This window comes from Phoxinus phoxinus (assembly GCF_949152265.1).
Source record: "Phoxinus phoxinus genome assembly, chromosome: 21".
NCBI lineage: Eukaryota > Metazoa > Chordata > Actinopteri > Cypriniformes > Leuciscidae > Phoxinus > Phoxinus phoxinus.
In genome coordinates this window covers 26,539,041-26,564,726 of record NC_136896.1, presented here as the reverse complement: position 1 = coordinate 26,564,726, position 25,686 = coordinate 26,539,041, and the positions used below count along the sequence as shown (strand labels likewise).

Below are 25,686 nucleotides of genomic sequence, written 5' to 3'. Positions count from 1 at the left end.
TAGTAGATCTAATGGAAAGTATATGCAAATCATGTGTTTACTGTTCATCAGGTCTGTTCTAAATATTGTGTGAATTGTGTTTGTTTACATTACATGTGTTTTTGTTTGTTTGTTTCTGTTAAATATACTGTTTTTCACAAACTAAACTATAGAAAATGTTTATCAAAGGTTCTAAGTGGGTAATAACGCTAATAAAAAATAAAAAAATTAATTAATATAATTGAAATTAATACAAAAAAATATTTATTCAAATTAATTTTCGATTAGTAGCACTATGTAAATAGCGGCTTCCCTTTATGTATTCTATTGATACATCATTTTGTAATTCAGAATGATTAGTCCTTGTCATTCTAATGACTGTGATTTAAAACATAAACTGTTTATATGGATTGAATTGGATTTATGGTATATAAGTGATCATCTTTATGAGCCTGTCAAATTGATCAAAAAGATCATCCATTCTGATTTATGTTCTGCAACACTCCAATAGCTAGTAAAACAACAACATCTAGGCCTGTGATCGCAGACTTAATTTGCTACAATTAAAGTAATAGGACTTGAAATTTAAAAGGACATTAAATGGAGTGTTCTCAATGATCTCACACACATACGCAGACTGGCATTTAGCCAATCTGACGGTGAATCTGTCATCACAGGATTAAAGAACAATGATTTAACACCGAGTCCTTTAACAAGAAAGGAGACGTTTGGAGAGCCGAGAGCCTGCCCACAGAGTCGCTGTCTTTATTCTGCATAGACACAGCCTGTAAACATGTCTAACACGTCCATCCTCTTTTTTTTCCTTTTTCTTTTTTAATATGCCATCACATACAGCCTATCCTATGTGTATCATATTTGATTCTTCAGACTTGTATGGTGTATAATAATATGACATAGGAGAACATATGGAGCGTATACTTGAAGATAAAAATATATATAAACATTGATGTTGTTTGCTGACATTTATATGGCCAAAAAGTAAGATGAAATTATGATATCTTGTAATATAAATCAATGAGATCTTCTTAACAGTATAGCAGGCTATTTTTATAAAATGCACTCTGTCTCCCTCCCAATAATGTCTTAGTAAGATGTTATTTAAATGCTTAGTTTTATGATTAAAGGCAGCTCTGTCATTTTAATTATGGAGGCAAAACTTATAATGCAATGCAATTCAATGATGACAGAGATGAAAAAAAAAAAAAAAAACCTTCCTCAAAAGCCTGATGCATCATATCTGATACTCACATTTTAACATGATTTTACAAAAAAGAAAAAAGGATGTATGGGTAATCAAGTAAACCCAGTCCAATAAGTGTTCACCTTGAAATACTATCAGTATAAAATGTATACTCTAACATTTACTTTATAGAAATCAGTAAAAAATCCACAGCAAAAAGACACGTGTCGTGTACCACGAAATGAAGGTGGACATTTTTACAATTATAATAAAAGACTTTTTACTTGCTAAAATAAACTAATCAATCAGATATGATTTATCAAATATGATAAAATAGTTTTTATCTTTTTCATTTGTGATTTTATTTTCCTATTGGATTGTTTAGCTGATTATTTCCCTGAAAACCCCATGAACGGTAATGATCAAACGTCATATTTCAAAGAAATTTGAATTACGTTTGCAAGTCGACACTCAAATGATTGAGTTAACAGAAGATATTCTGATTGAACTGTGCTGGTACATTCTTAAAGTTTTGGACAACTTTCAATCTCATAGAAATTGAACATGATCCATTTTAAAGGTTGATAAAAACCTGTTCCAGCACACACTGTTCCACTCCTATCAATGCAAACCTAGACCTGCAATGCACTCAGATACAACTGCCTGATTTGGGGGGGGAAAGACTTGGAAATTACAGGACAAGTTGAACTACAGCTACAAAGGCAAAGAATGTCTCCTCACATCTATTAAAAGCAACAATATCGCCAATCAGATGATGTACAAAAGAAATTGAAAGACCTCCAGGAAATGTCATGGGGTCAAAGTAGATGCAATCAAGACATATTCCCAGTCACGATTTCCCACCAAGAGCACACAACTCATCAAGAGAGCAGAAAAGCTGACCTCAAAACGTATTGGATTACTACAGCATAAAGCATTTAACAGTATTATACAATTATAAATGTACAGGTTAATGCACTCAAAAAAATTGAATGCTAATGTATGATTTATACAGTATTTGAAGTGCATATAAAGTATCCATCCATTTAATTACACACATTTTTTAACACAAAATAGTAAACTTAAAGGGGCTATGCAAGTATTAATCACATTTTATTGCCAATGTGCGAAACTTAAAAACGAGACCTTATCCGACTCCCTACGTTGTCGGATATCTGTGTCCGAAATCGCATACTCTCTTGAGTAAATACTTATTTTGAATAAGTAATTATTTCATGACTGCTAAAAAGTATGTTCTATGTAGTATGAATGTAATCTGGACGTGCTACATTCGTCATGTTTGAGCAAATGGGAACACCAAAAAATATATTTAGTCTCATTCACCGCTAGAAGTTTACCCAACTGACGACTTCCGCTTCTGAGAAACAAGGAAATGTAAAAAAACGGTCCAGTAACTCCCATTCACAAATCCTCTCCAGTGGCCTCATGGGAAAATTGTACGCACAACGTAATGCTTTTTGACTTTCTCAGTTTGTGTAAATCTACTTAGGGTTTAGAGTATTTATTTTACCCCACATTCATTTCCCACATGTCTAGTACAATTATGTGGTTTTGTTTTATTAATACAGTGTATACTTTTTTCTTGATTTACCCCGAAAGAATGGAAGTGAAATGTGACAACATGGCCCATAGGTGGGGTACATTGTAACATGTGAGGGGCACATTGTAACATCACCATATGACAGCTTAAAATGCTCTCTGATCTAATCAAAGAAATATACAAGTCAAACCAAAATATTTTCTCAATAAAATACAATTATTAAAATTTCCATATAAAATAATGGCATTTTTTAATAATTAAAAAATAATAATAATTTGAGTTTGGCAAAAAACACCGGAAAACACAGCTATACAGCATAGTTCAAAACAAAATAATAATTAATAATTTCTGAACTTTGATTTAGTCTCAGTCTTTACATGTTTCTCATGCTTTCTCAATAGAATTCATAAAAGTATAGAATATAATAGCATATTTCTAATAGGGGCACATTGTAACGCAGTGTTACAACATTCCCCAGCTGCACAACTGGGATTTAAACCCTGCTAGTGTCTTCAACTGGTTAGCGAAGAATTAAATGACCATCTCAACTGTTAAATAACATATTTGAGATTAAAATAATATTAGATTTGTCTTATTTTAAATAAACACAAAAATTAGAGATGAAAAATTAACTGAAGTAAGAAATGTAGCCTACTTTTGCTATGGTTAAATAAATGTTGAGTGATATCTTACAAAGATGTCTGAATTTTGGCGCAATTTCTTCTCTATAGTGTTGATATGGCAACTACTAATACACCACGTTTCGTCATGCTGGCATGTGTGGAAGTATTTAAAACAAGTGTGTTACAACTAGCCCCGCGCTCCACTATGCAATTTTCGAATGGAGCCTGTAAACTAAAGCCTGTAGACTGATGTTTATGTGAAGGATTCGGGACGGTTTTGGAGGGAAAATCAAAAGTTGAGGCGCGCTCCTGAGAGCTTCTTGTTCTATGACACATGAAATGGACGCTTATAAAATATTCAGGATGCTGAAAGGCTTTCAGCGAAAGTAATGTCAATTTGCATGTAAATAAAAGGGATTAATTCAAACTCTCACATATATAATCTATCTAGTCTATATATTCTCAAATATCTAGGCCTAGGCTACTTTGTAATCAAACAGTGTAATTTACCTCATCTGTTGATAGAAGCCGGTGAATTGCAGCGGTGGTGCAAACATATCCAGGTCGCTATGATCAGATGCTTTCTTAACTGCTGCTTTTTTGCTGCTGCAGATTTGTTGTGTGTTTATTTTGTTATTGAGAGGAAAGCCACAGCACTCATCAAAACGTCACCCTCTGCAGCGTCGGCATCGGGATGTTCGTTGAAAGTAGGCCTATATCACAGCAAAATCAAAGGTAGGCTATTTTCAAAGTATTTTTTACTTCTAAGCAAAGAACGAAAAAGAAACTGCCACTGCTGTGAATACATCGGGGCGGGGCATTGAAGCACGTTGACGTTCAGTGTAGGCGGCGTGCACGAGTGCGAGCAGTTCACTTGTCGGCCACCGGTGTCGCTAATAACAAGGTTTCTAAATTCTACAAATAACCTTTAATGTGATGTATATATTTGTTAGTCATAGACTACATAAATGAAACTGGTAAGATTTCTGCACTCGAAAATACCATGCAATTCATTCATTTATTTATTTATTTACAAAAGGCGTTTATTCAAAATTGCTTAGAATCTGCTTAAATCTTTGTGAAATCAATTAAAATGATTCCGTTAAAAAGTATTAACATGGTAGAAATATGGCTTGCTGTGGAACAAGCAATATGCAATTAGTCAAAATGTATATTGAAATCAACTGGATTGATACTGATGATAAACATAAACCTGGTTATTGTGTATTTAAAACATGGCACTATTACAGAAATCTTACCCATTTCATTATCAAGTTGATCAACTTACTAAACTAACATTAGTTTATGTTAAAACATGCAATGGATGGCAGTTTTATATGCGGTTCAAATCCTTAATCTTAAAATTAGGCCTAGGCTAATTCTTTTGAGTGAGCATGTCGTAATGGTGACCGTTTCGATGGTTTATTCCGTCCTATAACTCTGCCTGATATGGCAAACAGTTGAGTATAACATGGTAATATGGTGTCAGCATTGTCGGACCCCATTGAATGAAGCAGTTTTCATATGCAAATGAAGAGCCTCTGATTCTTTTTGATTCAGCACTCAATGTTAGACCTCTGTGGGCTTGGAAGCGCATGAGTGGCGTTCAGGTGAAATTATCGAAAATTGGTTTCTTGCTTTGTTAAGCACCTGTGGTGAGATCAAAGAGCACAAATCCGGTGTGTCATCTAGGTTTCAGTGAGAGGTGTTTTTGCGATGCTTGATATGTTAGTCATTTGGAATTTAAAAAACAGTTTTCAAATCTAATTGTCAGACGAACACAAACAATGCATCAATCTTGTGAAGTACTTAATAAGTACATTTAAATTGCTTCAAAGAAACAATGTGTTCTGGAAGGATGCCGTTCAGCCATGACTTGATCAAATCCTTTTTTTTTTTTTTGATACCATTATATTCAGTGTATAGAGACATACGTATGAAGAAATGGGTGAAGAGAAAAGGTCAACCCTCAGCATGAATCCATGATAGTGGTTTGCAATCAAAAAGTGAGTTTCATCACAGACACTGTCCAGAAGATATTATTCCACGTGCACATGAACCTGAATCATTTAAACAAAGCCAAATGATGATGCATACTGACACTTTAAACCATTTGAATCACTTTCCAGAAGAATACTTCATTTAAATCACTTTTCAACTACTAACAAGTTACAGTAAGCAGTGGTTCCTCAAACAATTCCTTGAACAATTTGAGTTTACAGATTTTGTAAACCCGGGCTCATTTGAAAGCAATGGGCTTTTGCTTACAGGGATCTTATATGTGAAACGAGCTTACTGAACGATTAAGTACTTAGTGATTTAGTCAACACTACTTGCGCAACAGAAGGGATTGTTTGCCAAGCCCTGTTACAGTATAATAGGCACCTTAGTCAATTTGTTTAGCTCAGAAAACAAAATGTCAGAAATATAATTACAAGCTCCTCTTTATGTATGTTGTACAAACAAAGAAAAAGGAGGTCAAATAATGGCTAATGCCTTTTCAAACATATGACCGTACCGATAAATTAATGCATTACTGCTTTGTATGTTTATCCCACAGTGCACTTATTAATTACGAAGTCTTAAGTGTTGGGGGTAAGTATAGTATAGTAACGTATTACTTTCAAAATTACAACAAAATATCTGGATTACTTTTCAAATAAGTAACCCTTTCTTTGTTTTCCCATTTATTGACTGACAGCTCTCCTGTCCGCATTTTGAGAAATCGGGACTAAGCGCAGTCGTGTGCGCCGTGTAAACATGACGGTTATTGTATCGACTAGGCTAAATGTGAGCAGGCATCTCTCTTGCACAAAAGCAGATTCAGTATTCCTCAAAATGAATAAAAACAATGAAATGCAAAGTCAGAATATTACACAAACCTGCAATAATTGAATGTAAAATAACACAAATGTACTTTATGTATTTAGTCTCACTTTATTAACCAATAAAAATCACATTTGTGTTTATTTTTTTGTTTTTTATTGCTTTTCCTGCATTTTATTCTTCTGCTGTCCAGCTGGAATGTTTGTTTGAGTGGTGCCCTCTACTGTACAGGAGTGAATTTGCATTTCCTTCAGCCTGAGGCTTATTCATTTCTGGCGCAAAAGGGCCTTTACATTTGCCAAAACATTTTTGTTATTAAAACACAAAAACAAGCCCAGCCCAGGTGAGAAAAAGTAATGGAAAAGTAACGCAACTCATTACTTTCCATAAACATAAAATTTTAAGGGAGTAATGCAATATTGTACATCTTATATCCTTGATACCTCTACAAAAGGACCTAATAATGGATTAAATAACATGAAACAATGTTTGATTTTTAATGAATTATTTTGCATTTTCATTGACGTGTGATGCGTCGATTAATCCTGGATCAAAAAATGGAGTCACTTATCACTTAAGTTAAGTGGTATTTATTTTTGATAATTTTTTTAAAAGTGGTATTGAATTATGGCAGAGAGATGGTGGTGACGTGATTTGGGAGGGGGTTGGCAGGCGTATGGATATAAATGCAGCCACCACTAACAGAAAAGACCTCAGATTTCAGCAGACCCTCCTGCCAGCTGGACAGACTATAGCGACGGGGAACAAATCTATTATTTGAGAAAGTTTTCTTTTGTGTTTTTAAGCATATATAATAATTCCACATTTTTGGTCCTTATGGAGATTTGTAAACTCTCAGCATTAATGCTCACCATACTTGCTCTTGCCTACAGTGTTGAAGGATTGTCTTTCACTCTAAACAGAGACCACTGGATTTCAGATAACTGGGAGGTGAGTACTGATTTCTGCATACATTTATTTAAAGCAGATTGTTCATTTAAGTAATCATTAGTTATGATGAATAAATGAATCTGTATTTCTATCCATTACAAATGTTGGTACTAAAAAGAATGAAGAATAATGTTTTATTTTTCATCTAAAACTAAACGGATATGCAATGTTCCTTCCACATATGCTCTATTGAAATGGTTTGGTTGTTAACACAGGATGAACCAGTGGTGGAGACACTAGCCAGTCTACTAAAGAGATCCAAATCTCATCCGTTTTATGGGTTAATGGGAAAACGCTCCGGTAAGACTTCAGATTTGCTTTTGTAGGCTCTGGGATTAAATGTTTTACTCAAATTTTAGCATTTTTAAATTAGGTTTTGAATATTTAACATTCGAATGCAGTATTTTAGGCTTTGTCAAATTCGTTTTTTACCCAAGTTATGCTGGTAACAATTTATAATGAAATAAATAAATAAAAACAGACAAAAAATTAGATTGCATTTTTGACCTAATTATATTTACATAATCTTATTTCCCTTCTTGTTCTAGGAGTTCTCCAGCCTGTGAAAATGGAACGAAGAAGTGAGTAAACGCACATAAAACTGCTAAATCGCATATTTACATCTCAAAAGATTCATTTTGGCCATTGTCTAAACTTGTTTTTAAAGAAACTTGCATTGTTTCCTCAAAGGGCATAAGGGGGACATGTTTGTGGGACTCATGGGCAAGAGATCTTTAGGAGGTATGGCTTTACATAGCTCTGCTTACACCAGCAATATAATGTTTATTCTAGTACTGTTGGTGCTATGCTGCATAGGTTTATACCTGGTGTAAAATTGATTATATTAATCTGTAGGTGATGTCACAAGAACAATCCCAGAGACCAGCACAGCAATGGACAAATCTGCAGATTTGAACAAACAAACCGGTACAACACTGTTATCAGAACTGCATTTATGCAAAAATGATAAAAAGAACCAGCAGTTTATAAATCTGAAATAATGTTCTTCACACAGCAGATCTTCAAGAGGAATGGGACAGACTGCAGTACTACTGACATTTCCCAACGCTGTATTACAGACTTCACTGGCCTCGGTGTATCGGTATACATCTATTCTTGACTCTTCACTGGCACCAACATTATACTTAATGAGAACATCATCTATGAGCATTTTTAAGCAGATAAATGTCTTGCTTAGGATATCAAATGTGACATAATAAAAGTATTTATCAAAAATGACAGTTCTTTTTTCCCCCGGTTCTGATTTACATGAAAACATTTTCCCAAATAAACTAAGAAACAATGTTTGAAGAAAATCAAGGATGTGTAATCAATGTAAATCTAAAGTTTTTTTTTTTTTGTAAGGCCCCATTTTCTTTTTACATTCTATTGATGATAAACTTTTTTTTGCTTTTAAAAAAACTCAAAATACTTCTAATTTTAAAATATATGTTGGGGCAAAAAAAAATACTTTGGCCAGAGACATCAAAAAAATAAATAGCACTGTATAAAACAAAAGTAAGAGATTCCAGAGTTACAAAGAGCACATAAAAAGAGACAAAAATGACAATAACAGCAGAAGCCATTGCAAAAGCCATTGCTGATGGAGTCATACAAATATTTAACGGCAGTTAAGTATGAAATGTAACATGTAAGTCCATTAGGTTCCTTTGGGAGGGGTCCATTTCAGAGAGCTGGGATCAATGGTCTTGTTGTTGTTGCCTCTTTTGGTCTCTTTGGCCTTCCACTCGTCAATCAGGTCCTGTGCCATTCAGAAACAACAAACAAATAATCAGTGTTTGTCACATAAAAAAAAAAAATCTGTTAAACTTGTGGGGGGAAAGGCAGCTGTGGATACATAATTTACTTATAACAAATCTTATAACCATATATTTAATTGTTATAAAAAGTTAAGATACATCTGCATTGGACTGATTTTAACTTAGTAACTTGCATTGCCAGGTGTTTTGACAGATTGTGTGGTTTTGTGAGCTTGAGGTGTTTTCCCTCTGCACATACAGTAAGTAATCTTCCTGTAAAATGACCCTTTCAAAATCACTCAACCATTTCCATTTAGGAAAAAAGCTCGTTCTAAAAGCAAGAGAAATGCCATTGAATTCCAATTAGGGATGAAAGGGTTACCGATTTAATTATAAACCACGATAAAAATTCCAGACAGTTAGTAACACCATTTCATATTTTAATTGTCATTAAAACCGTATTTGATTATGGCGATTTGAAAAACTCAGTGAATACGGTTAATCATTAAGTAAAAGTAGAGCAACCGTCTCATGCTGCGTAGGTTTCCTTTTGTGAAAACATGACGGAAGGCAGAGCGCGGAGAAGAACATATGAATGAATGAATGAATGTAGGAAAGGGGAACCGACTGTTTTTTATATTATCTATTTTATAGTGTAATGCCTGATGAAATGGGCTGCCAAATTCTGCCAAAACTTTATTTGAACATTTAGTACGTGTTAAATTAGTAGATAACATGTTAAATTGTAAGTCACCCAACTAACATTTTTAGTACATTAAAAATCTGTCCATCGTTCTTAATTATTTAAAAAAAAGTGCATTTAAAAAAAAAGTGCATAGCTAATATTATTTGTTGGTTTTCGACAACTTTTCCAGCACATTTTAACAATACTGTGATAATATTAATAACCATGATAATTTTGGTCACTTTAATAGTGATATGAAACTTTTCATTGCGGTTCATCTCTACTTACATGCGAACAATAATTTAGGCTAAAATATTCCTTTCGATAAATTATTTGTTGAACAAAAAAAAGTAATTAAAATGTATTTTAGAGCAATGATATATCTGCAAGAACAGAAACCAGTGTAATTTGCTGTTTTTAATTGAAAATATATATTTATATATAACAAATAAAAATACAACTTTTTTAAATTGAATAGAAATAATTGAAAGAATAATCATCATCAACCTTCTATGAAAATAGCAGCTCTATCATAAACAAACTTATAAAAGCATGTAGGCAGTAAATGTGGGCTTTTAAAAAAAGGAAAAAGAAAAAAATGATACCTGTCGCTTCAAGACCAAATGCTTCCCCTTCCAGTACTTGAGCATCTGAAGTGACTGCAGCGTACTGACAATGTCCACAGGGTTCACTGCGGTCTCTTGACTGATCTCTGAACAGGAGAGAACAAGAAACAATGCTAAACCTGCATGGATTTTACAGGGATGTCATAGCGAACATGCCTAAAGACCTATCTTACCCTTAATGGAGATCTCTTTGCCCTTAAAGTTGCACATGTATCGCAGCAGAACTTCCTTCCAATAACTGCGATAACTGATGAGGCCCAAATCCGAGAGAGGGCGCTCAGGAGAACCAACCTTCTCTTCAACCTTCGACAGCAGGTAACCTAGAGCCATGACAAACAATGTGATGCACCAGTGATGAGGAATAACAGCATCCTATATATATATATATATATATATATATACACACCACTATATATATATATATATATATATATATATATATATATATATATATATATATATACCACTACCAGTTACCATTCAGCCCAAAAATACAAAGTCAGGATTTTTTGGCCATTTCGCCCAGCCCTAAAAACAGGGATGTATCACAGGTACTCACTAAAATCAATCAGCATCTTGCCATAGCCCTGTCTCATGTACTGTGGCATAGTCAGGATACAAGACACATTGTAATTCAGGAACGAGTTCTTCTCCTACGGAAACAAAAAGAAGCAATTATGAAAACTCTCCTGACAATGTTACGATCCAGGAAAAGGCTTCAAAGACACTAGAGGCTAACATTTTTCAATAAACGTAGCATTATATTTGCATGTTCTGCTGATTTATGAGACTTTCAGCACACAATTAGGGTGAAGTGCTCTTCAGGTTAGTACCCCCACAAAACACTTAAGCCTGGTTCAGATTTGTATTTCTTTAAAAATAAAACTTCAAATAATTAACCCCCGTAGATTGGCACTCTCAACCAGTTGATCCTTACTCCCATATTTAGAACAAAACATACAGATCAAAACAGAGAAATGTTATCAATTGTTCCTTCCCTAGTTTAATGCAGCATCCCACTAACCACTTTAGTTTAATCAAATTTGTTACAGCAACCAACAGTTTTTGCTGAATCCATTCATAAATCTGTAAAACTAACAGATTAAGAATGGACGAGGGATTACAGACTTCAGACTTGAATGCGTGTTCTGTGTGTTTGTCCCTTCATGGTTGTGGAAAGTTCATCCACCATTACATTGAGGAAAAAAGGACATTAGTAAACTTGTTTTTGCCTCTGCTTTAATTTATGTGTATATAAATTATAGGGCTAACCGATAATTATCAATATCGGTTAGCCCTATAATTTAATTATAATTTCTAATTTTAAATAGAGATATTCATGATTATTTTGCTCAAATTATAATTTGAGATAAATCACAATTGTTCTCATTTGAGAACTTTGAGAATTATTGCACTTTCACACAAGCACAAAGCAAGAGAATGTCAACTCGTACGCAGGGTTTATTTTACCTCATCCAGTTACCTGATTTGATATTTGTCATATGTATTAACACACTTTTTATATTATGAAATCTGGTAAAACCGTAAAACTTTCAAAGCTGAAAAAGCCAGAAAAGCTCAGATTGGAGGTTTTAAACCCTTGACTAGTCAGTTATTAAATGTGAAGCAGATCACTGGTCGCGGCCAACGCCACAAGAGTACATCTCACTTTAACTGGCTTTAACTCATTTCAAGCTATTCTGATGTTCTAAGAGCAGTGGACCTTTACCTCAGCAAAGACTTCAGTCTGTGTGAATGAGGCTCATGACTGAAAATCAGTAAAAAAAATATATATATTGGCTAGTGGGACACTGGCCATAAATGCAAATGTGTTGATAAGCGATTATGTTATTGTGCATTTTAGATCATGCAAGTCACTATACGCTGACTCCAGCACCACATTACCTTTGAGAAATATCCCACGAGGTGACAGCCTGTGTTATCAGCTTCAGTCATGACATAAAAAAGGAAAGGCTCCACATCATAGTACAGTGTTTTATGGTCCAGGAACAGCTTAGCCAGCAAACAGAGGTTCTGGCAATAGATCTGTTAAGACAGGTATAGAAAATATCAGTTTCATACGTAGCAAACAACACTAATCAACAGACTAGAATTTCATATAAGAGGGGATATGGTCTATTTCACAAAGCAACAAACACATCCAGAACCCATTTGCATACATACAACAAGCATTGAGCGTATTACGGCTGGGCGATAAAGATAATTATCGCAATATCATTTCTCTCGATAAAACGACATCAAGAGTTCGATAAATATTCGATAATGTTTATGCGCCAAAACTCATTTGAAATGCGCCACACAGACCATTTATCAGTGCAGCGCTTACTAGAGTAGCCACTAGAACAGCGCTGTGAGATCCCGCTCAGAAGAGCTTAAATTCAGCGCAGAACACAAGTCTCTGTGATTTAAACTAGCTTAAAGCCAGATGAAACAGTGCTGACAAACAGGATAAACATTGTGCTCAAAGATACAGTCAAAAGGCTTTTCAATCTGCAAATTCCCATCATTTACCATGGATTTACTGTACTAATACTAACTGCACCATGAAATGTGATATACAAATCGAATTTTGTTATATTATTAATGTAGACATGTATTAAAGGAGTTGATAACAGTATTTCTGTGATTTAGCTTTAGTATTTGCATTTAACTAAATGCATTTAAGCTACTGTTTTTTATACAAATACCATAGAAACCATATAGTTCAATGTTACTGTGGTTATCATGATCTAAATGCATGATACTGGATGACAGTTAATTTTAATAAAACTCAGAGTTTTATTTAAATTATAGGTTTGGTAATATGAGGTTGTTACATTTTTTACAGATGTTACTGTTTTTGTTAATGAACAAATTTACATCTGCATCCCAACTCAAGCTACTGTCAACTGTGCATTTCTAAGAGACAAAACATGTAGCCTAATATAAAAGCTGTTTGAACATGCAGAGACTAAGAAAAACATTTTTCTATTACAACATTTATTTTGTGAGGGAAAAATTACTGGAAAAATTTAAAGAATTCAAAAATTTGAATGTTCTACCTTAGATTTGTGAAATGTTCACCAGTTTTGCAAATGTCTGTCATCTTCTGACAATAAAGAGTAGTTTAAAACCACAAATAATGGTCTGGTTTCTACAACTTTCACTTAGGAGCAAAAATCTACCTTTAAATTGAAAGAAATAAAGATGACATTTATCGTGATAATTATCGATGTCGACTAATATGAACATTTTATCGTGATACATTTTTTTTGGCCATTTTGCCCAGCCTTAATTACCAAATTCCTCACCTTGTTCTTTTTCCCATCAACCTCAAACACAGAGATGGCACCTTTTCGATAGACCTCATCACCAGGAGGGTGTTTCCACACACATTTGGCCTGCATATACCACAGAGGAATGAAAATGTCAGACTTAACTTTCCTTCCAAATATATTTAACAAGTAGGAAGGTAGATTTCATACCATATGTCTGCGCAGGATGGTCTGGCTCTTCATGTACTTGAGGCAGAACTCACAGACGTACAGACGCCCCAGACGAGCGTACTCCTCAGGGTAGGGAGAGTGGTACCAAGTGTCAAGCTCATAACGGCCAAACAAGATGGTCTTGATCATGTTACTGCCCTCTGTGATCTGACCCTGCAGACGCAGTTTCTCCTGCAAACACCAAAAAACATTAGATATCAAATATATACATACAGACAATTCAGCTAAAGTAAATTAAAGTAAAGAATAACTTTGGCAGTAAAGCCAAAAATCACAGTAAATTTAGAGAGTCATTTTATATCACAGTTACAGTATACCATCATATAGTTATTTTTGCTAAATTCAACAAAAAGTGTTTTATATATGTGAACCTGGACCACAAAACCAGTCAGATGGGTCTATTTGAAATTGATAGATTTATACATCATCTGAAACCTGAATAAATAAGCTTTCCATTGATGTATGGTTTGTTAGGATAGGACAATATTTGGCCGAGATACAACTATTTGAAAATCTGGAATCTGAGGGTGCAAAAAAATCTAAACATTGAGAAAATCATCTTGAAAGTTGTCCATTTATGTTCGCGATTGTGCTGCATTCACTCATAAAATTAAATGTTTTATATATTTGCGGTAGGAAATTTACAAAATATCTTCATGGAACATGATCTTTACTTAATATCCTAATGATTTTTGGCATAAAAGAAAAATCGATAATTTTGACCCGTACAATGTATTGTTGGCTATTGCCACAAATATACCGTGTGACTTGTGACTGGTTTTGTGATCCAGGGTCACATATTACATAATCACATTGTAATGTCAGTGAATTAGATACTTTGAAAATTACATCTCAAATGATTATTTTCTTTTTCTTTACAATTTTTGAGGTGTTGCAAGCCAAAGGGTAAATTGTGTTCCCGTTGTCAGTTGAGTTGAGTTTGCAGTGTCAAGTGTGAATTGCGAGGCATGTGTAATCATACCAGATCCTCTGATGCGCGGGCCTGAGCTTTTCTGAAGAGTTCCAGATCATAATCACTGGTGATGTTCTCCAGCAGTGGTTCTCGAGTGGTGCCATGTATCTGTCTGTGCTCCTGATACATAAAATATGAACAGATGTAGTTGAATCACATAAACAATTATACCCCATAGGCTTATTGCAGTAGTGTGTTACAGACAGTGTTTGGCCGAACACCAATTCAATTACTTGCCCACTGTGGCTCTACCCCCCACTGTCATTTAGCATTTTTATAGATATAAAAACCATTTAGTTCAGTTGGACAACACAATTATAAACAAAGCGTCTGCTCTGCTCTATGACCAGAGTAAGAAGAGATGACTGACAGGATGATGCCCAAGATTATGTGTGCAACAGATCCTTAACATCATTGAAAAACATCTTATCTTGTAAAATGTGTAGTCAGTACTGCCACTCTCTGTACAGATTACTTGTGATCATGAAATTGAGAGCGAAAGAAAAAAGCAAGCGCGCATTCAAAGGTGATGATATTACACTGCATATCGATAGCGACTCCCTGATGCCTGAAATTATACACAATATAAATTCAAAAAAGTTGTATTCATTGTTGAAAATGATCATGAAAACAGAATGGGTAAAAATCAAACTATTGTTGGTCCCAGAGCTAATTCCTGTAATTATCTAAAAGCCAATGGAAAAACTATTAGTTTTTTGCCAAAGGAACCAGGTTAATTTTAACTTCCGGGCTGGGCTAACAAAAAAAAAAGTCATCACTGCAGCGCTTTTTAGCTTACATGACTACACAAACACATTAACATACAGATATTTTAGAAAAACGCTGAGAGAACATTATTACCATGTACTTTTCTTTTTGGTCTTTTGTCAGGCCAGAATCCCTCCTCTTCCTAATTTCCATGACCTTCTCTTTATATCGAACCTGCCTTGGAGTTGGAGCCTGTAGAAAAGCAATGCAAATTAATTACATACCACTTTTATTAAAAGGTACTTTGTGTCTCATCCAGATAAAGCTCTTCATGCATAGCTCATCAGGCATAACTTCACTGTGGTAACCACAGAATTTATGGCTTGCAAACAATCACATCTCATCTTAAAAATGGAAGGCAACACGCTGCTGACGTGAGGACTTCATGCAAGTGTCTCTTTTTTTGTACAAAAGCATGCATGCACTTAAGAGGCATTAACACACTGGTGTGATGTTTGTTTAGTGTTGAGCGAACATCTGTTTGGTGAGAACCTGATGTCGAGTAGCGTGTCTGTTCTCCTCGTTCTGCCCCTGACTGCGCTCCTCCTCTTGTTTCTCACGTTCGATGGCTTTCACCTGATCGAGATGAAAAGCACACAAAGATAAACAACAGAAAAATTGCTAAACAATTTAGAAAAGGATAAAGCATTGCAATATAGCAAAATCATTGCAATATAGCAGTCAACCAAAAGATACAATTTAATAATAGCAAATAAAGTATACTTTGGGCTAAACGCACCTTGCACTCATCTGCTGACAAGTTATGGTAGAGAGGGCATCCTGATATGGAGAAATGTCGCTCATGCTTCCCTGTTAAATGTCCTGTATAAAAGAAATTCAGAAAAATATACAGATTTTAGCTTTAAATTTAACTATAAACAATCCAGTGAAATGTTTTAAAACACGGCGAACATTGTTTTTTTTTTTTCAATTAAGCCCTTGTAAACCATTTGCACTGAATTTGATTATTAAGCAAATGCAAAAGGAAATTAATTTGAAGAGCAATTACCCAGAGAATTGCACCCAGGTGTGGGGCACTTCATATTGAAGTTGTAGCTCTCATGAAAGCGGCGGCGTTTTGGGCGATGAGAGGGATCGCTGCCTGAGTCTTTCTGGTCTTTAGTCACGCTCTCATCGTGGGATGCATTGGGGCTGGATATGTCGATGTCTGATTCGGACGAGGGTGCGTTTCCTGTGGGCGTCCTGGGGGGAGACTCGTCTCTCTCTGCTGCTTGCTTCACATCCGGAGGAGCATCTAGATCAGGAACACAATTAACTTATAAACATATGTATAGGTGAAAATATAATACATAAAGCTTTGCAGCAGGGAATAATAAAAACAGTCACTTTTAATAATTATAATTGAATATATTTAGAAGAAAAATGTCCTTGAAGAATATAGTGTCATACCATTTAACACTTAGTTTGTGCTTTGTTTTTCTTAATGTATTTTCACCTATGATCGTGATTTGAGTGGTCTCTTTTTTGATCATTTGATTTAATTTTTCTTATTCAAAAGAAAATTGAAAAACTGTCTGCAATTTATATTGTGATGTTTATAATTATATTTTTTATTTATTATTGGGAATAAATTACAGGATTTCGGATTAATTGAAGAATAATCGAGCAGTTTTCTGTTGGTCAACGCAGCAAATCTACATGCAAAATGTGTGTTGGGAAATATTTTGCTGTCATGCTAAATTTCCGATTACGTGGATTCCTAGTGAAATGCCTGGATTTCCCCAGCAAAAATTCACCAAACAACACTAGTACTTTCTAAAGTAACTTTAAACAATACATTTGTAATTGCATCTATTAAACAAACACATACATTATGTTTATCCAAAGTGACTCAAAGGGTGTTCACACTTGTAGTTCGGTTCTCTTGGTTTTTTTGATTTCGGACCAAAAAAGAAAATCATGCATTTAGTCCAGGTTCACTTAACATTCACGCTGTCATTTTTAACACCAAACCTAAAGATACAAAACAAGAAACAAATATTTTGCAACAGAACCAAAATGATACTGTGTGCTGGACTAAATGCTCGTTGTATGCGTGTACATATGGCTGTATTTTTTACCAACTGAGAACTCACAACCATCTTAGAAAATGTGTAAAGGAGTCAAAACAGCACCAGGAATTCCTCCGTCACACACAAATGAAGATCTGCAGCAAGAAGATGCAGTTCCGACACCGGCAACTTCGCAACTATGATGAGGAAAAAACAGGTATCCTTGAGTACTTTCTTTTTTAGGGGCACATCTTGAGACACCACGTCCTGTTGTTGGTTTGTTTAGATGTCTTTGGTCCATGTTGCATTTTTATTTCAGTCAAACCACACCAGAGTCCACTTGTTTGATGCGTACCAGGGTTTGAATGGCAAGGCTCACACTTATTAAGTTTACACTCAAATTTGATAGCCCATAAACTGACACACACTGTATAAGAAACCAATGTATCACCAGCTGTGTGTTTATACCTTGAGAGCTCTGGCTCAGGCGCAGTGATGCTCGGGTCATACGGGTGTTATTGCGCTGATTGGCTTCACTGTGAGAGCTGTCGGTCTTCTCATGATCTCCAGAGTCATCAGAATCAGCAGTCCCGTCTGAACTACTGCCTGCTGTTCTCTGCAAACATGGTGTCAACACAGTTATATCAACATGCACGTGTAAACAGGTCAGAATAAAAATAATAAATATAGATACCAACAACAACACACTCACAACATGCATATAGCACAAAAGTCAAACGGAAATATTTTACTATTGTAACGTTACAGTCTGGGTTGTGTTTCAAAGCGAAATTGCTAATTAAGTTAGCTTCATTATCAGTTTAAAACACACCATTTCGGCATTTTTCAATTCTCACGGGATAAAATGTTAGCCGCTAATAGCGTTGATAAAAAGTTTCAATAAAGTAATTGAAAACACACTATTTTTGCCCGAGAATGTAAATAAACATTGAGCTAGCATTTAGCACGCGCTGAGGCGACTGGGCAATTCTCGCATCTTCTCTCACCTTTCTCCGCGGCATGTTGCGTCTAATAAATCCAAACTCTGTCCTTTTTACAGGTTTGTCAAACGGGTATATTTCTTCTGTGCTATCTGATATAATACAGCAGCAGTGTGTTCATAAGTTTGTGTGTTTCTGTTCTCGCCAATTGTTCACTCTCTCGCGACTCGCGCCACACAGGATCACAGCGGAAGTGACGTAGAAACTAAAAATATGGCGATGCTGAAGCGCCGACCAATGTGGGGAATGTCAATTTTTTTTATTTTATTTTTATGTTTTAACAAATTGGTGTTAAATATTTTATTGTATTAGCTGTATTTTATTGTAGCTTTGACTTCTAGGTAAATTTCATCTAAATTTTGGATTCATTCTACTGAGGTAAAATCCCATTTTTCACATTTAGGAATATGTCAAAAACATAACATTCTTAAATTAATCAAGGAATCCCTTCACAGATCAACTACGAGCCTTAATAAATAAAATAGCTCTGGTACAGGAACACTGTTTTGAAAAGAGCAGCTTCTCTGTCTCACTATTTGAATGTAGTTAAGTTAGTAAAGTCAATATATTTAATAAGTTAATAAATAATAAGTTATTGACATGCTGCTGAAAAAAAATCAAAATAATAAATAAATATATATATATATATATATATATATATATATATATATATATTTATTTATTTATATATTTATATATATATATTTAGTGCCGCTACTTTTAGTTAGGCTACTTGCTAAGCTACCGTCACTCTACTGAAAAATGTAGCCTAAGTTAAAAATTATATATCCTACATTTAACATTGCAAAATATTGACTTAATGCACACAATCTCTACAGATGGCGCTGTAGGACCCCCACTTTGAGATCATTATCAATGACATTTATGACTGGATTCATTAGCATTTCGAGGGGAAACACAGGAATCTCTTAATAAGCTACATATCCCCAGGGCTCGACATTAACGCTTGTAGCCTATGGGACAAGTGGAAAAATAATTTTACTTGCCCTACCGGACAAGTAGCCTAAGAACGTAAATAACAACAACAACAAAAAAAAGTAGCTAGGGGATCACTAAAATGAGAGAATGATTTTATGTATGGGGTATAATTGATTTTATTTTAAAAGAGCCCTGCATATCCTCTCCAGTCCATGTGAAAAACAAGCAAACATACAAACAAAACACTTGATTGATTGTGACAAGAATAAAACTAAATGCAAATAAATTAATGATTTTATACATACATTTTTTCCTTCTGGATTCTCTTTCCTCAAAGGCATTTACACCCTCTGCCTTTCATCTCTTTCTGCTTCATATCTGCACGATTCTGATCACGAATAAAAGAAAACAGATATAGGCAAAATATGTGTAAAGTTTATTGAGCTGAATTGTGTTTTAACTCTTTATTTTTCTTTAAGGGTGTTTATGCGACAATGCTGCACTATAAACAAAGACGTTTTTCATTTTCATTTTTCGCTTGCATGAACGGCAGCAAGTTTTCTGTTTTTAGTTGAAAACAGCCCTTAAGCTACTGTGATGTTTGCATCAGACTCAAATAAACATTGGTTGAGGTTTGCATGTTGCTCTGGCAGATTCTCACCCGGGGGAGGGCTTGTGTAAAGGGAATATTAATGTCTGGGTGAGGGTAGAAGCTTCAGTGATTTTCCCGAGTGTTCCACCACCTCCTTTAAATGGGAAGAGCAAAGGGGGGTGGGGGTGAAGTGGTATGTTCCTCTCCCAGCAGCTGATACCATCAATCCTAAAAATAGAGTCAATCACTCAGCCAGCAAGCCACACACAGAACTCTCTCCAGTCAAGTCTTTTCTACACGTGTAAGGAAAATCAGTCAAAACATTTACACAAACTACGTCAAATCTACGAGAATCAAGATGCCAAAGATTGTGAGGCCAGAGAACTGGTAGGTGTGAAGTTGAACACGGATGTTTATTTGAAATGGTAGAAACCGCATGCTCATGTCTTCTACGAAGGGTACATGTGATTGTCACAATGATCTCTGAACTTAAAATGGTTTCATCATGTTAGATCAGAAAGATTTGTTTTTAAAGAGTAACCAAATGAGAAATACTTTGCTTAAATTGGTTCTTTTCGTTTCTTTATAGTCAACCAGCCAGAACACTGTGGTATGACCGGAAAAAGTACATTACTATCAACTTTGTGGTTCAAAACCCAAAAGATGTTCTGGTAGATATTCAGGACACAAAAATTATTATGAGGTAAGAAAATTATCTTATTTCCAATATCTATTACCGGTATATCAAATATTTATTTATTTGTATGATTGTTTTTGAGTTTCTCAGTTTTTCTCAGTAATACCCTATGAAATTCGGACTGAAATGATTCTCAGACACAGCAATGAGATTAAGTACAAAGCAAATTCTGAATTTGGCTTACATACAAGTGCTGCAAAGAACTGTTTTATTTTTTTCTCTTAGTGTGAAGAGCAATTTACAATCTAAAGAACTTTCCCCCCGAAGTGTAAAGAACCTTTTGTGCATTGAAAAGTGTCCATGCATGTTAAAGGTTGGAACCCTCAATGCTAAGAACCTTTATTTTTATGTGTATCCTGCTTATCAACAAAATTTCTCTTGAGATATACTATAATCTCATATGCGTCTCCTCTGGAGTTCAGAGGAGATCTCAACAATGTCTCAAATTGTGCTCAATATGGATGCAAACATGACTCATCACATTGGAACAAAATCAAATGACTTAATTTTATAGATCAAAAGATCAAATTGTATAGCTCTACTCTTGCTAAACACAAACTTAGCATTTATCCAAAATAATTTTAGGAGAAACATCTGAACTTAACTCCATTAAGTCTCCTGAGCTTAAAAAGAGCAACATCTGAGCTATATAGTGATATATATATATATATGTTTTTTGGGGCCCTGAAACTTTCAGGTACATAATGTATTTCACTATTTAAAAGTAAGAAAATGTCTAAAATAATAATAATAATATTTCACTACTTTTCAGCTGTAAAGATGTGGAAGACAACGACATCTACAATGAGATTGAATTTTATGACCGCGTATTTAAATCTGTAAGTAGTTTACCATCCTTTTTGTGACATAAACCCTGAAGCTATAGTATATGTAATTCAGGATAGCATACATGGACATTTAAACATATTATTCTGTTTTATTTAAAGTAAAGGTTTTGTTGACCCTCAGTGCATGAAATAAGTGAAATATGTAAATGAAATTTTAAAGCTGCAGTCCGGCACTTTTTTGGGTTTAAAAATATAAAAAAATACATTTTTGAAAAAAAAACGTAACCAGACAGTGTTCAAAACGATCTGCTTGCCTTACCTCGATTCAAAACGGTAAGCTTGTAATAATGATTTTAATTCTAGTGGTACTGGTGGATTTCCGCGGGAATTTCGAGCATGTCTTTGCGTCATTACGTCACTTCTGTACACATAGAGGAGGAGTCTCGGCTAGTCGGCTATTATAGCGTGTGTGGATGATGGTGGAGATTTAGCTTAGCACTTGGTATGGCGGATCCCGAAAGTTTAAAGCGACAATCACCAGTGACAACTGGAGATTCACCAGTTGTAAAACCTAAAGACTTCGGACTTCAGAAAAAATATATTTTTCACGTTTTGACGTGATATAAGCAATCGTTAGATTTAATCAGCATGCTATAGCCTACTGCAATGCTTCCCCCCACCCCCCGAATTTGGTCAGAACAAAAGTGAATGTTACTTACTTGTTCAGGTGACATTTTTCGATGAAAATTCTAATGTTGACACTTTCAAAAAGTATACTCTGAGATTGCTGATGACAGTACAGTATCCACAGCGACGCGGCAGCGACAGGTTCTCCTCAATACATTGTGTTCATCCGCGCTGTTTCATGCCGATTTACTACCCACGCACAGTTAATAATTCCGCGAATAACTGCAATTGCAGATTTCGAACAGAGATGGCGACAAAGAGGAAAAACGACGGACTGCAGCTTTAAATTACATCCATGACAACCAGTTTTCTGTAGCTTTCCCAAACAACTTTGTGGATGATGCTCTTTTAGGATTCAACGGAGAAGGTCTTTGACCGAACAATTACTGTATTAATAAGGAAAGTAAAGGAACATGTGGCATGGCCTCGACTCCAGAAAGATCTAGCAAAGGTATCCATCTCCATCATCTCTGTCTGTCTGTCTGTCATTTAATCCATCTATCTATTGCATTCCTCTGAGTTTTCTCTCCTTGCCCTTTCAGCCAGCATGGCTGTTAGTAGACTTTGATAACTGGAGGGACTGGGAAAATGAGGAGGAAGATGGCATGGCAGAATATGAGCAGTATGTAGATGTAAGTCTCTTAACCTTGGTAATGCAATTATCCTTCTGGATGAATTGTTATCATTTCACTTATTGTCACGACGTTGCAGTTTGTTGAGATCATTATAAATTCCTAAATTTTTTATGAAATGTAATGACTCTTTTGTAATGCAGATGCTTAATGACATGAAGAACAAAGGAGAGCCACCTGCCATGGATGATCTGGACGACCTTGTAAGTGCCAGAAACTGTATCAAATGGTTATGTAGTCTTTAGTCATTTCATTTCAGTTTAGAGGTCGTCACAACACTTTTTTTTTCTCTCCACAGAGTGACTGAGTGGAAACGCATTGTCAAGATTAATCTAGTTCAGTTTTTCAAAATGTTATGAACGCAGTAAAAGCCAATTCACATTGCCCAAATAAAAAATTTTTTTTTTTGGATCAGTGCATAAACTCTCGCATTGGCATTGTGAACTAGACTTATGTAATATATAACTGTGACATGTTTACCTTTGATTTTCTTGAATTCCTTACAAAACAAATCATTGTTGCTTTGTGTGAAACAAAATTAGATGTGTATTTATTTTCTATTTGTGTTGTTATATAAGGAAATAGATTACGTGTATTCATAAGCTATAAAATGTAATATATGTTTTCTACATTAAAGACTTCATGCTTTTAGTATTTTTGTGAATAATTGTTTTTTATTGAATAATCAGTTCAATATAAAAATGATACAACATACATTACAATAAAATATGCATCCCCCACCCCCCAGATAGACTGTTCTGAGGAATTGAAAGACATTGCTGAGGAGAAAGCAAAAATTAAATAATAATCAGCAGATAAATAGAAAATATAAATACATTTTACATTAAAAAGAAGAAACAAAGGATTTAACAATATCAAAAGCAGCACTCCAGGTCTAGTTCTTGCCGAAAGTAGCTAAAAGTATGTTTTTTCTGTTGTAAATATAATGCCAATTCAGAGAAGTTATTTAGGAAGAAAAGTTCCATAACCATCAAAACCATATCCCTCTTTAACAAGAATGATATGTCGTGGGCAAGCTGGGACCAGAAGGAAAACAGTGCAGGGCATTCCCAGAAAAAAATAGAAAAATGTGTGCCAAGTGTTCTTTGCAGACATAAATTACAATGCAGAGAAGGTGATAGAACCGTTTGAAAAGGGTATAGAGTGAATGCATATGTTTCCAACGGATCATGGTGGATTTGGGGATAATGTTACTGTCTCCCAAATTTGATCAATAAAGAACATTTGTATGTCACTATTGATGTCCTTAGACCAGATAGTTTCAACAGAGAGTGGCTTGTATGAGTTTTTGAAGAGAAAGAGTAAATACTTGAAGCAGAGGAAGCACAATTATCAGTTGGAAGAATAACCTTTCGCAAAGGATGTACTCCCAACGCTTTAGCATTTTGATATGTATAGAAGTAATTGGTCCCTCTTAAAAATATTTTTAAATACAAAATAATTAATTAAATTTTATATGTATTCTTTCACAAGCAACCAACCAACCAACCAACCAACCAAACAAAAAACACTATTCAACCAGTCTCAACCAGTTTGAAAACTACCAAGTCTCCAAAAACATTGGTCTTAATTATTACCAGTGTTCATTGTTTTATTATGTAAAATTTAACATTATTCTTTTGTATAATTGCAAATATATTTGTATAATTGTCCAGATATTTTTTGGGGCATTGATGCTAATAAATGATCATACATTCTCAAAATATGCAATTTATTGTTTTAAATAAGTTGTTTTATACTTTTTTTAGACTTTTTTTTTCCATTGAAGGCTTTTAAGGTTCACCTTTTGTTCATTGAACAGCCTGTTCTCCTGCAAGCACAGCAGGTCTGTGAGCTCAGGCGTTCACTGTTACGCATGGACAACTGTTGCTCAACTCTTACGCAGGATTGTGCCATCTTTCATTAAATACGTCAGGCGACAAAGGTGACCCCTCGACTTAGGCAAACTTGACCAGTAAGTCTGTAAGTATACAGCATGTGTGTGTGGAGGAAAAGCCTTTGCTATTGTATTGCAGATCATTCATGCAATGGACCGGAAAACAGGTCAAGTAGTCGTTAACCTTACCTTTTTCTTAACTTACTCTTTGTATCATTCTACAAGCAGGAGTCCATTGGCCAAATCTTGTTTATCACTGCTTACAAAGAGGAAGAGACCCACTCAAGACTCTGAACCACAGCGATAAAGAACGATAAGGAGAGAATGATTGCTTAGGTGGAAGGAAAATATCCCATGATTACAGTGCTATTGTATCGTGATTTCTTGCAACATTTTTAAATTAATTTACTCACCCTTATAATGTTCCAAACTTGTATGGCCTTCATTCCTCTAAAGAATGCAAAAGAAGATATTTCGAAGAACGTTGCTTTTACAATGAATGAGGACCGAATCTTTTAAGGTCACAAAACCAAAATAAAAGTATCATACATTTAGTGAATCGGACTTGTGCACTATATTTCAAGTCACCTGAATTCAAACGGTAAACAGAACCAAAATTAGATTGAAGCTTAGAAACGACACTACTACAGTACTTGCCCCTGTGAAAAAGAAGTGTGCTTAATTGTAATGAATGTGCACTTGTTTACTTCAAGTAAAATAGTGCACTGTACTTTCAGATAATATAACATTTATAGAAGAAAAGGCTTAAGTGTACTAAAAGTGGGACCACTTTCATGACTATGGGTCTGGCCAAATACCCACACTTGCAGTTTTTCACACTTGACCACTTATATGACATATTTCCAGAGATTGTCCAAAGTGTTCAAGTGGGCATGACGACAGCAAGTGTTTTAAGATTTTTGTTTACGCAATAGGACACTTAATCACCACCACATGACTGGAGTTTCATTATCAAATCTTT

At 34.9% G+C, this 25,686-nt stretch overlaps 3 protein-coding genes across 5 annotated transcripts; 2 read left to right on the top strand and 1 right to left on the bottom strand.

Annotated features, from left to right (window-relative positions):
* Positions 1-4,010: 4,010 nt before the first annotated feature.
* LOC306989121 (uncharacterized protein) lies at positions 4,011-8,279 on the top strand (the record flags this gene model as incomplete). Of its 3 annotated transcripts, none has more annotated exons than XM_079594478.1 (6): positions 4,011-4,099; positions 7,084-7,141; positions 7,357-7,441; positions 7,690-7,722; positions 7,832-7,882; positions 7,997-8,142. In XM_079594478.1, exons 1-6 carry the CDS (start codon positions 4,059-4,061, stop codon positions 8,140-8,142), a joined length of 414 nt encoding a protein of 137 aa, XP_079450604.1. In that variant the 5' UTR covers positions 4,011-4,058. The 3 variants fall into 3 exon arrangements, with proteins under 3 accessions (XP_079450604.1, XP_079450605.1, XP_079450603.1); XM_079594479.1 differs by lacking the exon at positions 4,011-4,099 and adding an exon at positions 8,157-8,279 and having other exon boundaries at positions 6,899-7,141; positions 7,997-8,068; XM_079594477.1 differs by lacking the exon at positions 4,011-4,099 and having other exon boundaries at positions 6,899-7,141.
* kat7b (K(lysine) acetyltransferase 7b) lies at positions 7,583-18,723 on the bottom strand. The gene is made up of 14 exons (XM_079594473.1): positions 18,479-18,723; positions 17,940-18,087; positions 16,469-16,714; positions 16,199-16,281; positions 15,952-16,035; positions 15,553-15,651; positions 14,701-14,811; positions 13,698-13,889; positions 13,524-13,613; positions 12,118-12,258; positions 10,772-10,865; positions 10,386-10,532; positions 10,192-10,298; positions 7,583-8,903 (listed from the first exon to the last, which is right to left on the bottom strand). The coding sequence occupies exons 1-14, from the start codon at positions 18,491-18,493 to the stop codon at positions 8,802-8,804; spliced, it is 1,659 nt and encodes a 552-aa protein (XP_079450599.1). The 5' UTR covers positions 18,494-18,723; the 3' UTR covers positions 7,583-8,801.
* Positions 18,724-20,014: 1,291 nt separating this feature from the next.
* On the top strand, positions 20,015-23,461 carry ptges3l (prostaglandin E synthase 3 like). Its single transcript, XM_079594476.1, has 7 exons — positions 20,015-20,390; positions 20,593-20,706; positions 21,473-21,539; positions 22,528-22,626; positions 22,718-22,807; positions 22,951-23,010; positions 23,106-23,461. The coding sequence occupies exons 1-7, from the start codon at positions 20,362-20,364 to the stop codon at positions 23,112-23,114; spliced, it is 468 nt and encodes a 155-aa protein (XP_079450602.1). The 5' UTR covers positions 20,015-20,361; the 3' UTR covers positions 23,115-23,461.
* The last annotated feature ends 2,225 nt before the right edge of the window (positions 23,462-25,686 follow it).

What these genes read in the sequence shown, in the direction of transcription:
- kat7b (XM_079594473.1), bottom strand. An exon ending in TGTCAGCAGATGAGTGCAAG is followed by an intron (nt 16,036 to 16,198) that starts GTGCGTTTAGCC and finishes CATCTCGATCAG; the next exon opens with GTGAAAGCCATCGAACGTGA. An exon ending in TTGATGGGAAAAAGAACAAG is followed by an intron (nt 12,259 to 13,523) that starts GTGAGGAATTTG and finishes CTGTCTTAACAG; the next exon opens with ATCTATTGCCAGAACCTCTG.
- ptges3l (XM_079594476.1), top strand. Translation starts at nt 20,362, where the DNA reads ATGCCAAAGATTGTGAGGCCAGAGAACTG. An exon ending in ATTGTGAGGCCAGAGAACTG is followed by an intron (nt 20,391 to 20,592) that starts GTAGGTGTGAAG and finishes GTTTCTTTATAG; the next exon opens with TCAACCAGCCAGAACACTGT. An exon ending in GACACAAAAATTATTATGAG is followed by an intron (nt 20,707 to 21,472) that starts GTAAGAAAATTA and finishes ACTACTTTTCAG; the next exon opens with CTGTAAAGATGTGGAAGACA.